We start from the raw sequence: 12,840 nt of genomic DNA, 5'->3' as shown, positions 1-12,840 counted from the left end.
ATACCAAAAATAGTTTGCCAAAGTTGAGAATTTTTGTTTTTTTACCTCCATTACGTTTCTGATAATTAATGCACGTCCAGTGAACCACAGCAGACATACATTGTTCAAAGTTCTACTTAGTGTTGTCATGATTTTTAACAGTGGGCACAATGAGCTGTGTGTTATCGGCTTACAAAACCATATTGAAACAGAAAGACTTCACAAAATAAGCTAATAGAGACATATACATTTTTTATAACATTTTATTCGTTTTTAGTGTGACAAACGTTTTTTGCACAATTGACCATACAAAACAGCAGACCCCCTAATGTCTGAGCCTTCAGTATATCATTACAAAGATAACAGAAGAAACCTTCCCCACCCTACAGTTTACAATACATAAATCAAAATTTGACTCCTTCCCCCCCAGGGTCCCCAGCTCATGCTTTTGTTAAGTAGAAGCCTACCCGGCAGTGCGTGCAGCTGTCTGGTTTGCTAAGTACATCTTGGGGACATATTCCTCCTGTTGCTTATCATTGGCTTTGTGGTTTGCAACTCACATTTTCTGTCTTTCTATCTGCTGACTTTATTTGTTTGTAGGCTGTCCAGGTTCAGTTATTGCCTCCCAAAGAGCAAATCCTTTTCACATTACCTCTCCTTGTATTCTTCCACAAGCGCTTCCTTCTGTACATAGCCCTGTAAATCTTCTTATCTTGTCACATTTGCTGTGCATTCAAATACAGAGGTCAAATGTCAGGCACTGTCTTCCAATGGAACTTGGCTGTTACTTTTCTTTCTATGATCTATGTGACAATCTTGCTGTATAAAGGGAGTAGAGGAAAGGTTGTTTTTCTAACACACAATAACATAGAGACTTCTAGCCGCCGATTCCTTACCTTCTGAAGGATCTCCAGGTGCCGTACTGGATCCGGAAATGCTTTCTCGAGCAGTAGCCTTGCGCATCCGTTGGTGGTGTCATTCAGTTGGGCATGGCATAGTCTGTGCCATAAACACTAGGGGGGCTAACCTCACCTTGATGTTTTTGTCTCATCAATCTGGGTAAAAAAGCAACAGCCTTGGTTTTTTCCTTGATGCCATGTTGCTTGCATCCCTCAGTTGTTTGGTATTCAAATGTTCTAACGTTATTCTTGACCAGCTCAGATAGTTTCACTGCTTTTCAAATCATCAGTCATCTTTGGTAGTGGACACTGAAATAATCTCCCTTCTTCAGTGAGTGTGCTACTACTGCTTGGTGATTGTCTGCAGAATTAGTGCCAACATTCAGCAGGGTTCTTTACAATTTCTAACAGTTGCTGTGGTCTCTGTAGGGGGGGGGGGGTTGATCTCCCTTGCTCTTCAGTACATGTCCTCGTAATTATTCAGAGATTAGCATCACAATACCCTATTATTAGCTGTACCAAAAAGCAGAAAAAACTACTTTTAACTGTCAATATCTGGGGGGTTGTTCTTCATGTTCCTGCCATTCTCTTGTTACTCCGTAGTTGTCCTGTTCTGTTGAAGAGCAATTTGCATTTATGTAGCAATATCAATATTTTGTGATTCTTCGTTTGTTTTGAACATAGGTACAGTTCAGCAGTGCAGTGATGCCATTGACCATCTGAAACGCATAATTATTCAGAAAGCACCATCACTAGTCAAAGCTGGGAAACGACGTTTGCCAAGGTTAGTAAATGCAGAAATAGTAGTAAAATTCTCCCTGTTTTTCTTTTTCTTTTGCAAACAGTACATTTTACCATGAAAATTATCCTTGAATATATTTTGTAAAGGCTAAAGTAGCAGTGACGAAGGCAACCAGCACAATATTGCATAATATTAGGATATATTGCAAATCTGGTATATTTTTGCCTCTGGGTTTCTGAAGGGGCATTTGGGGCAAGGGGGGCAGATAAGGCCTATGCCCCAAACTCTATTTGGGCTCCATCACCACATATATTGAATGTGCCAGAAGGTGACACAGAAAAAGAGACAAACTGCGCCTTGACATGTAATCGAGCAGTGGAGACTGGATACATTACTATATTAGTTACAATAAGTTGTTTCGTTCAAAGATTCACAAATAACATTTTCCACTTTCTTCTTTTCATGCTTGGTCAAAATTGATAATGCACCTGTAAACATGTAACTAAATATAATGATAGATGTAGGAAAGTATATAATTATTTGGGGTGAACAAGTGTTTACTTCAAAGGATAAGGCCACCACTTGCTAGATGTCATGAAAATTACATAAACTAAACCTGTGTCCAGCCCGGTAACATGAGTCAAAGCAGTCCGGCTTAAATCAAAGGCAATGTGTAAAGTAAGCAACGCATACACAGTAGATAAAGTCACACAAAACACAATAAATTGTATAATACATTTTAAAATATAGAGGCATGTTGTGTAAAATATGACCAAAATTACAAAATCCAATTATGGGACTTCAAGATATGAATTTTAAAAGATTTAAGCAAAAATATACTGTCACAGAGCACCAATAATAATCTGTGGACATAGTGGATCGAGATCTAGGCGTAATTAGAGGCTGACTGTGATGGAAACCAGATTGGATACACTTAGTAGATTAGTATCAGTGAAAGCCTGGAAGTCAGAAGTTCTAACAGAATTTCAAAGTACTAATCCAAAAAGAAACTTCATTTCTTAGTGCCCAAGCAACAACAAAAGTACTCCTCTAAGCCCGGCTCAGCTCCCAAGACCTTTGAGCGGGGTGCCAAGCAGAAGCCACTAGTAAAGTTCCATCCAAGTTCCATTTGCCACTGTTCAGCTAAGTACTTGCAATAAAACGCTTCTTGCAGCTTGTTGTGTCTCTGTAGCCACACAGGTCCAGTCCTCTTCTGATCTTCCGAAGGTCCAGAAAGTATTCTGTGAAAGACCAGGTGAGGGTCTAGCTTTGGTAGAGTACACCAGCATGTGAGAGGAGGAAGCTACAGTGCACTCCCTAACCAATGGGGTAAAAGTTCCCTGGACACCTATCCACTTTGTGAAACAATCCCACAGTACCCTGCACTCTAAAAATTCAAGATGGGAAACCCTTCTCTCCTTGTGCAGAGTCTGTGTACCCACCCAGAGGTGTGACCGGGGTGGTCCCCTCCTTTGTGGTCCCTCAAAACTGGTTCTTGGGAAATCTTTCCTCCCGTTGGGTTTTATGCCAGGACTAAAATCGGGGCCTTTCCAAGTGCCACCTAGCATGTACTTGTGACAGGGAAGTTACCTTTAAGTAAATTAAGTATCTGAAAGAAACAGGTTAGTATTAGATTCCTTACCTTAGAATATCCCCAGGCGTCAGACTGGACCCTTGCGCATCGATAGGCGTCGTCTGCGGCTCCGCGTCCGTCGTCGGCGACGTGGGCGCCGTGATGACGTCGTCGGAGTATTTAGACGCCGCCTCCGCGTGCTGACGTCAGTTCTGCTTTTTTCCGCGCCAGCAGCGCAGATCTGGAAAAAGTGGTACCGTAGTCACTTTTGACAATTTCTTCGAGTCTTCGACTCCGATCGGTGCCGATAGGGATGCCAGGTTTTAAGCCTTGTGGGGACTGCGACACTGATGTCCGTCACCGACCCTCACCGTCGGTGCCTCCATTGTCTCGGCGTCGATCATGACGACAAGACCTGCTCCGACTGTCGGGCCTTAACCTCGAAGGCTAGGCGGGAGCGGTCCCGCAAGCGGCTCGAGCTCCGGCAGTCGGCCTGCGCCGTGGGTGGTCCCGGTCCGGACGGAGGCCGAGGGAGCCATCATAGCTCCGGGAGTCGACATCACTTCTCCGGGTCGAAGTCGTCGTCGGGTAAGCACAAGAAGTCGAAGAGACGTCATCGCTCTTCCGACTCCCCCCGACGCTGACTCGATGCGGCTGGGGGTTCGGGTGATAACGCCCACCCGGCTCTGTCGGAGTCGCTGGCGTCGCGACCTGCCCCATACCCTCTGGTCCCTGGGCAGCAAGCGACGCCGGAGGAGATCGAGCGCTTCCTCATGGCCATGAGGTCCCTCTCTCCTCCGACGGACTCCGTAGCGCCTTCGGGCCCAGCGGACCCGTCTGGGGGCCCTAGCGGGTCGGGTGCTTCGGCCCCGACGCCTCCGGCGCCTTTGGGCCTGGTGCCGCAGGGCCCCACTGGATCTGTTTCTGGATCCGGATCGTCGCCGGTTGACCTGAGAACCTCACCGGCGCCGGTTCCACAGGTGTCACCTCCGGCGCCGTCCTCGGGCAGTGCCGCCCCAATACCTCCCTTGACCCGGTTCCGGCGTCGGAGCGGTGCCGCTGGGTGCCGCTCTCGACGCTGCTTGGGGAGTTCTACTTCAATAAACCGGCCCGTCCTTTGACAACCCTGATTATCAGGAGGTGGGTGATGAGGAGTATTGGGAGAGGTCTGAGGACCTTCTGACACGGGAGTGTCATTCCCAGGAGGACTGGACAGGTGGACTTGGGGATGCCAGTGGTCTGGACACTTCGCCAGACACTGGTTTTGTCCCACCTACCGTGGCTTCAGAGGAGGGGGCAACCTTCAGTGTGGTGTTGACGCAGGCAGTCAAGGCCTTTGGCCTTGAGCTTCCCGTTGCGGCCGTGAGGACTAACCTCCTCACTGAGGTCCTTAAACCGCAGTCAAGCTCAACGGAGCTTCTGCTGCCGTTTAATGAGGCCTTGACTGACGTTCTTTTGGGCACTTGGTCCAGGCCCGCTACAGGCCAGCCTGTAGATAGGAACGTGGCCAGACGCCACCACCCGGCCCCGGGCGACCCTTGTTTCCTGTCCACCCACCCCACCCCTGAGATCCTGGTCATCCAGGCCTCTAATTCCCAGACCGCATTCCCGTCGGCTCCGCCTGATCGGGAATCCAAGAGGTATGAGAATTATCGAAAGAAAATATTCTCCTCCCTTAGTTTGGGACTGCGGTTTTCCAACACCGCATGCCTCTTGGGCCGTTACACCCACTCCCTGTGGGACACGGTCGCGGACGTGTTGCCACAATGCCCGGCGGAGGTCAAGGCTAAACTCGCCCAAGCCCTTGCGGAGGGTAGAGATGCGGTACGTTTCTCCATCCGGTGTGGGCTGGGTACCACCGACTCACTGGGCAGAGCGATGGCAACAACGGTGGCGATTCGTCGCCACGCCTGGTTGAGGTCCGCCAACTTTATAACGGATGTCCAGAATACACTCATGGACATGCCGTTTGATGGCCTTCGCCTCTTTGGCGACAAGGCAGACCATGCGCTTGAGCGCTTTAAGGACTCCAGGGCTACGGCCAAGTCCTTGGGCCTCTCGGCCCTGCGCCAGCAAACGGGTGACTTTCGCTCCTTTCGTGGCCAAGGAAGGGGCGCCCCCACACGTCCTGCCAGCCACGCACCGCGGGCTAACATCCAACGCGGTGGCGGCCGTGGAAATCGCCGTGGAGGCGGTCGGGGACAACGGCGAGGCCATTCCACACCTTCCCCCGCAGCATCCGCCTCAAAACCCTCCTAGTACGTGCTTTCATGTCCATGTGACGCCAGTGGGGGGCAGGGTTCGCTATCACCACTCCCACTGGTGCACTGTCACATCGGACAGGTGGGTGCTGCAAATCGTCCGAAGGGGCTACTCCCTCCACTTCGAGACAACCCCTCAAGCAATGCCACCGCAATGCCACAGCGTATCGGGGGATCATCTGCTCTCGCTCGGAGACGCTTTTCGTCACAAGTGGAGTTTGGGTCTGTTGTACGCCTTTCCGCCTATACCACTTCTGCCCAGAGTGCTGAAGAAGATCAAACGCCACCGGGCCCAAGTCATCCTTGTGGCTCCGGACTGGGCACGAAGGTACTGGTATCCCGAGCTACTCAGTATGTCTGTCGGTTCCCTGGTTCGTCTGCCTCTTCAGGAGGACCTTCTGTCACAGCAACAGGGGACGGTCTTCCTCCTGAACATGTCCAGTCTCCACCTCCATGCTTGGAGATTGAGCAGCGACAGTTGAGGCCATTTGACTTGCCTTCTGAAGTTTGTGATATCATTCTGGCAGCCAGGCGTCCCTCCACTAAGTCGGTATACGCCTGCAGGTAGAACAGATTTGTGGCATGGTGCACAGCAAAGGCTGTGGATCCTCTCTTTGCCCCTCTTTCTGAGGTTCTTCTCTTCCTTCTTTCTCTTGCCCGGCAGGGCTCTTCTTTGGGCACCATCAAGGGCTACCTTTCTGCCCTTTCGGCCTTTCTGAGGCTGCCTGATCTACCATCTTTGTTCAAGTCCCCTATTGTAAATCGCTTTCTGAAAGGCATCACCCACATGTTTCCACCTGTTCCCTTTGTTATGCCTCTGTGGGACTTGAACCTGGTTCTTACTTATCTGATGTGCGCTCCCTTTGAGCCACTTCACAACTGTCCTCTCCGCCTTCTTACTCTGAAGACTGCTTTCCTGGTTGCCATCACCTCTGCCAGGAGAGTGAGTGAGCTCCAGGCTTTTTCCTCTAAACCTCCTTTCCTTTCTGTCCATCCGGACAAGGTTGTGTTGCGGACAAGACCCTCTTTCCTGCCAAAGGTTGTCACGGCCTTCCACATCGGGCAGTCAATCACCTTGCCCACCTTCTTCCCGCCTCCGCATCCCTCAAAGGAGGAAGAGCAGCTCCACTGTCTGGACCCAAAACGTGCGCTCTCATTCTATTTGGATCGTACACGCCAGTTCCGGGTGGATGATCAACTCTTTGTTGGTTACGTGGGCGCTAAGAAGGGACGGGCGGTACACAAGTGGTTCATCTCTCGGTGGGTCGTCTTGTGTATCAAGGCTTGTTACTCGGCAAGGAAGGAGCCTCCTGTTGGGCTGAGGGCCCATTCCACTCGGGCCACTGCGGCTACCACTGCCCTGGGTCGGGGAGTCCCCTTGCAGGATATTTGTCAGGCAGCTACCTGGGCCTCGCTGCACACGTTCGCAAGACACTACTGCCTGGACAGCCAAGCCCGGAGGGATGGCTTCTTTGGCCGTTCCATCCTCCAGGACTTTCTGGTGTGATTATTGGTTCGCAGACCCACCACCGGGGTTGGTATTGCTGGGGTATCTATTCTAAGGTAAGGAATCTAATACTAACCTGTTTCTTTCAGATGAACAAGTTACTTACCTTCGGTAACGATATATCTGTAAGAAACAGTAGTTAGTATTAGATTCCTTACCGCCCCACCCATCCTCCCCGTTCTGCGAACCGATATCTAGGGTTAAGGTCATCCTCTTTCAGGGCACTAGTTTCAATGGCACCAGTGTTGGTTTTTGACATGGCACGCGGAGGCGGCGTCTAAGTACTCCGACGACGTCATCACAGCGCCCACGACGGACGCGGAGACGCAGACGACGCCTACCGACCCGCAAGGGTACTGCTATGCAAAAATTTCCGGATCCAGTCTGACGCCTGGTGATATTCTAAGGCAAGGAATCTAATACTAACTACTGTTTCTTACAGATATATCGTTACCGAAGGTAAGTAACTTGTTCTCCTAGGCCCACTACAACAAGTGTTCATGCCAGAAGAAAAAAACACCTCCCCACTCCCAGGCCATGGTCTCTGCTCTATGAGCAGTTTTCACATCTCATTCAGGCCAAGGACTAGCTGGGCAGTTGCTGGAGAGCTAATGCAAATTAGCCTCCTGCCGTTCAGGCACGGTAAAGTTAACTTTATATATTTAATAAGAATCCGGCATTCTATTTGGTTTAGATTTTGATTAAATATAATATTAAGTCTTTGTATATAGTCTGGAGCTAGTACAGGTCAAACATTCTATGGTAAAGAGTATAATCTTTCTTTGACTTTTCTTATATGCCAACTACAACCTAAAGTTTGAAGTACTGGATTATAGATCAACAAAGAGTCCAGAATCTGATTAAGCTGTGTTTCCCCGGTAGAAGAACTGCGGAGGGCAGGAGTGGGAAATGATCTGAGCAAGGGTCGTACAGATGAGGTGCTCAATTTGTAAAGCTGCATTTAATCACTGTTATACTACTGTCATATTTAAAATGTTCTGTGACCTCGCAATTACCTCACTGTACTGTCACAAACGTTTAATAAAAAGAATAAAAAAAAAAAAAGAACCTGATTAAGGAAACTTACTGAAATGCCACAAGGCAACACCATTGAGTTAGAAGCAGAGAAAGGGGCACTAGAGGGAGCTTCAGAGGAATCCAGTGCTCAGGCTTGTGCCTTGCTCGAACAGTTGCTGATACAGATACCAAAAATGTAAAGAGCATATAGTAAATTGGATTTGATTGATAAAGGCTTGTAAAACCTGAGCATTAGATGCACGTAAGCTGAATAAAGAATTTCAAATTTGGAGGATGCGCAGCAGTCCCACTCAGAAATTACATCTACGCTTCTTAAGGATGTGCAGTAAGTAAAAAACAAATTAGAGGACTTAGAAAATAGATCCAGGTGAGCAAATTTAGGACTCGTGAGGGTTCTGGCAATTGTTGGTCAAAGCGAAGACTTCCTTGAACAACTCAGTGAACTCTTGTCTGAAAGGGTTTCGTCAGGTTTGCATTCTGATCTCCCAATCGCCAGAGTACAAAGGGTTCCCTCGACTGCTCCTAAAGATGGTGCAAAGCCACAGACTAGTTTGGTCTCTTCACAATTTCAGAATTTGAGAGGAGATCCTCAAAAAAGAAATTCAGTTTAAAATCTGTAAAAGCAGGGAATGATTTCTCCTTTAAAATCTTTCTGGCTTAGCATATGAAACCTCCAGAAGATGATGGGAACTGAAGCATTTGTCCGAGACCTCTAGAGCCAGGGTTGCACAGGCACACTGTTACATCCAGCAAAGTTGAAGGTTCTTGGGTGGTGGGCGTTCAGTATTCTTACTAACCCAACTGATGCTGAGAAATTACTGTCCTAGATGAGGGAGCCCTGACGGTGAGAACTGATAGCTTTGGGCCACCGTCTGTGCAGGAAGAATGCACCACATGAAAACAGGATCGACTGCTCTTAACTTTCTGAGGTTAGGAGCGCAGGGTATGATGGAGAGAGAAAATGATGGTAGTGGTAGGTGTTGGTCAGGGGGTAGTTGATGAGGGAGGGAGTTGGGTGTTTGAGCGGTGGGCACTAAATGGGATGACATTTGTTTAGGTACAGCAAAAGGATTCGGAAATTTCAAGCAGAGGCAGGTAGAGTTGGGATCTTTAATGCTTACTGTACCTAGGTGCTTTGAAATGGTCAGAAAGTGAAAAAAGGGAGAATTAAATTGCTGGTAGTAATATTTAGCTGTAATGTAAATGGCTTGAATTTTAAGCGCAAATGTTATGTTAATCTTTTGAACTTTACCACAATATGATCCTTCAATTATTCTTTTTCAAGAGATGCATTTCATTTGGGGTAAGTAGGGAAATCAATTTAACTAATCTTGGGTTAAACAACATTTTTTTCCCATCAGCAGGAGCATCGCACAGTGGTTATTTCAATGGTTATTTGTAAGAAAGCACCTGTCAGCGGCCTACCGCTGGTTATGGATGAAGGGGTTATAGTCCCCGTGGAGGCTCATTATGTAAGATACAATATTGTTTCCTTTTGGGATCTTTTCCATAACAACATTAAACCGCGTAAGTCACTTCATGGTATACCAATTTTGGAGTGAGATTTTAATTTTATTCCCTCCCCATGTCTGGATTCCTCAAATCCACATTGTCTGCAAACTAAATATACGAAACAGATTTTTTATGATCTATGCGCTCGGCTAGCTGCACAAGATATCTGGCATAAATTAAATCCAGTAACTGGAGAATGTTTGTGTCATTCAAAGGAATATAGATCAGTTTCACACAGTTTTATTTTTATCTTCCTTAACTATCTAATTAGTTTTTTCTTATTATCATGTAGGGGTGTTTTCAGATCATTCAGTGGTTGTCTTAAAGTTTTCATTACGTCACCAAGAGTAGAGTGGGTTATGGATAGGTCTTCATTTGACCAAGAAACGGTCATTCAGTCTCTATCGAGGAGGATTGAGCATTATTTTTCGAACTAACAAAAACAAGGCAGATAGAGCGAAAGTATTAGAGGCATTTAAGGCCACACTCTGGGATTTTATGGTCTCTATCAACTTTTTGAAGAAAAAAGATTAGAAGAGCAATATAATTTGCAAAGAACTGCATATTAAACTTATGCCAAGGTTCAAGCAGAGCAATTGACTTAAACATAACATAAGTGGCGGGATAAAAAGTAAATCTTAAAAGATTTCTTTCTGAAAAAGGAGGTTCTTAATAACTACAATTATAACAGGTGGTGCATGAAGAGGTGAGAAGATGGGGGTGCCTTTTGGCTTGGATTTCAAAAGGCAAATATAATCAACTCCTGATCAAGGGTATCAGGGATACTTGTACATAAAAAATAAATGAGAAAGTGTAGATATTGGGAAGCTCTTTCTGGACTTTGCCTCGTTATATAAGGGGAAAGCAGAAACACACGGGATCCGGCGTTAGCAGAACAATTTTTATGTGAAGTGCACTTTGCAGAGTTTAAAAGGGAGTCCGTCATCTTTTTAACATCACAAATTAGCTACGAAGAGGTTGCAAATGCCTTAAAGGAATTGCCAAGGTCCAAAGCGTGGGGGGAGATGGCTTTGGGACAGCATTTTAGAAGTGTTTTTATTCTCTACTAGTGGTTCCTCTAATAGTTGTTTAATGCTATTTTACTTGGTGGACCCATCCCACCCGCTTTAAAAAAAAAGGGGTATTAAAACTTTTTTTTTTAAAAGGGAAAGATGAATTTGAACTGTCCTGGTACTGACCTGTAACGCTACATAATACAAACTATTAGATTTATACAAAAAGTGTAACTAATTGCATCAGCGCTGTTAATTAGATCCACCCTAATCAAAATGCTTTTATCAAGGGGCTGAACTTGAAGGCTAACACGTATTATCTGCCTGAGTTTATTGATCTTAACACAGCAGATAATATTTCTGCGGCCTTTGTGGTGTTAGAAGCTGAAAACGTGTTTGACCTTCTCAGCTAGGATGTTCTGTTTAAGATATGGAGAAAATTCAATTTTCCAACACTGCTCACAAGGTCTATGGTCAGACTTATACATCGGCCGAAGTTATAATAATCAGTGGGCAGGCACTAAATTTCCTAGTAGAGGTACCCGCCAAAGCTGTCCTCTGTCACAAATGTTATTTCCACCATGTATAGAGTCTTTAGCTCAGTCTATTTGCTCCCATAAGGGAATAGACCCTCCTACGGCGGCGCTGCTAAAATAAAAGTACTTGCGGATGATATCGCTCTGTATTTGCTCCCCGATAGATAATTTTGAAATAGCCCTCAAAGCAGTTTAAAGATACACTAAGCTGAGGGGTATAATGTTAATGAAACTAAAAACAAATACTACACCAAACATTTTACCTCCTGAAATAAGGGCTGACTATAATCAACATCCAAAAAGGTATTTTTTTTTTCTCCGATTTAGTTCTCAAATGTTATCATTTGGACTTTGTCCCATTACTATCCAAAATATACTCTTTTCTTCCAATTTTGATATCCCTCCCCCTGTCTATGATAGGTCGGATATGTTTAATTAGAAATGTCTATTCTGCCCCTCACATTATTATTTTGTTCTTATGTTCCTAGTAAATTAAAGGATGCCTACTTAAATTGGAGAGTTGCCTGACATCATTTATATGGAGGAATACATCTCCTAGAGCTAACCTAAAGATTCTACAGTTGTCGTAACCTGATGAAATGCTAGCATTTCCTAGTTTTAGGTCTTATTACTCAGCATCTGTTGCTCGCAGATTCACTGATTTTTGATGCAGGTGTCTCAATTTGACAATTTTACTTATTTTAAATGTTATGTAGTTAATGCGTAGCTAGTTTGTTGAGGGGTATAAAGGAATCCAAAATACCAAAAGCAGTGAGATATGAAACCCTGCAGACCATTTGGGAGGGATAGACTGCAATGTTTACCGAAAATATGCAAAACCGGTTATCCACACCGAGATGCTCCTGGATGTTATATGCCTTTATCCCCTCATCCTCCACCTTTGAGTTTTAAAAATAGTAATGTTAACAAAGTGTGGGATTTTTTAGATATGAATAAAATAAAATCGGAGTTAGAGAAACAATTTAGTAATTCCCAGTATGGTGCTTTTCTTACTGGTGGATGGTTCCTGTTCTTAATAGCCTTTGTTTATCGGAAATACATCAAGCAATTGGGTTAGTCAAAAAACTGTTTAGGGCCATTAAAGTGAATGATTAAATAACGTATTCGTACAGAAAACGACGCCTGGATAATGATCAGGCTATTGAGGATATGTGTATCAATTGGGCCTTGACGTACAGGGATTGAGGTTGACAGGGATACTTGGTTGAGATATTAAGACTATGGATTTTCACTGCTGTGAGAGGACAATTCCATAGAATTGTGTTGTTTATTAGCAGAATGTGTTATTTTGTTTAAATTTGGTTATTGCTTTTCACATTTTATATAGTACACATTCGTTCAGGAGTTACATAACTGTATAGGGTTTCTTTTTTTAAGCCCCTCTTCTGCTTTTACTTTTGTGTTTTACATCAATAGACAGTCCGAGCGGTCGTACATATCAGGTTCAGGTTTCAAGTCTTTATTTCGATTTGATAAATCATAAGACACATTATAGTACATTTATAAAACAGTAAATTAAAAAACTTTTTTACAAGGAAAAGAATACATTGGTGAACAAGGGCTACATACAAATAAAGCAAACCAAGTAAACCAAACGATGATAATCCTTAAAAGAGTTGATTATAAGGAAGTTAAAAAAGAGTATTAAACATCTAAGGTGAGAAACCTGATTAAAACATAAAGGTTAATAATTACATAGCAAACCATGACAATCAATGGGACACCATTTCATACTTAAAGTGCAGAAAGTGCAAACAGT

The 12,840-nt window shown here is 45.0% G+C and overlaps 1 protein-coding gene across 1 annotated transcript in view; it reads left to right on the top strand.

Annotated features, from left to right (window-relative positions):
- Window positions 1–12,840, top strand: part of PRKDC (protein kinase, DNA-activated, catalytic subunit) — a 2,818,033-nt gene that overhangs the window by 589,734 nt on the left and 2,215,459 nt on the right. Inside the window, exon 29 of the mRNA XM_086965729.1 lies at window positions 1,563–1,662. Coding sequence (XP_086821855.1) covers window positions 1,563–1,662 — 100 coding nt within the window. The remainder of the gene's footprint in view (window positions 1–1,562; window positions 1,663–12,840) is intronic.

Source organism: Lissotriton vulgaris, chromosome 4_1 (assembly GCF_964263255.1).
Source record: "Lissotriton vulgaris chromosome 4_1, aLisVul1.2, whole genome shotgun sequence".
Taxonomy (NCBI): domain Eukaryota; kingdom Metazoa; phylum Chordata; class Amphibia; order Caudata; family Salamandridae; genus Lissotriton; species Lissotriton vulgaris.
The sequence above is the reverse complement of the archived record's forward strand: the minus strand, read 5'-3'. Positions and strand labels throughout refer to the sequence as shown.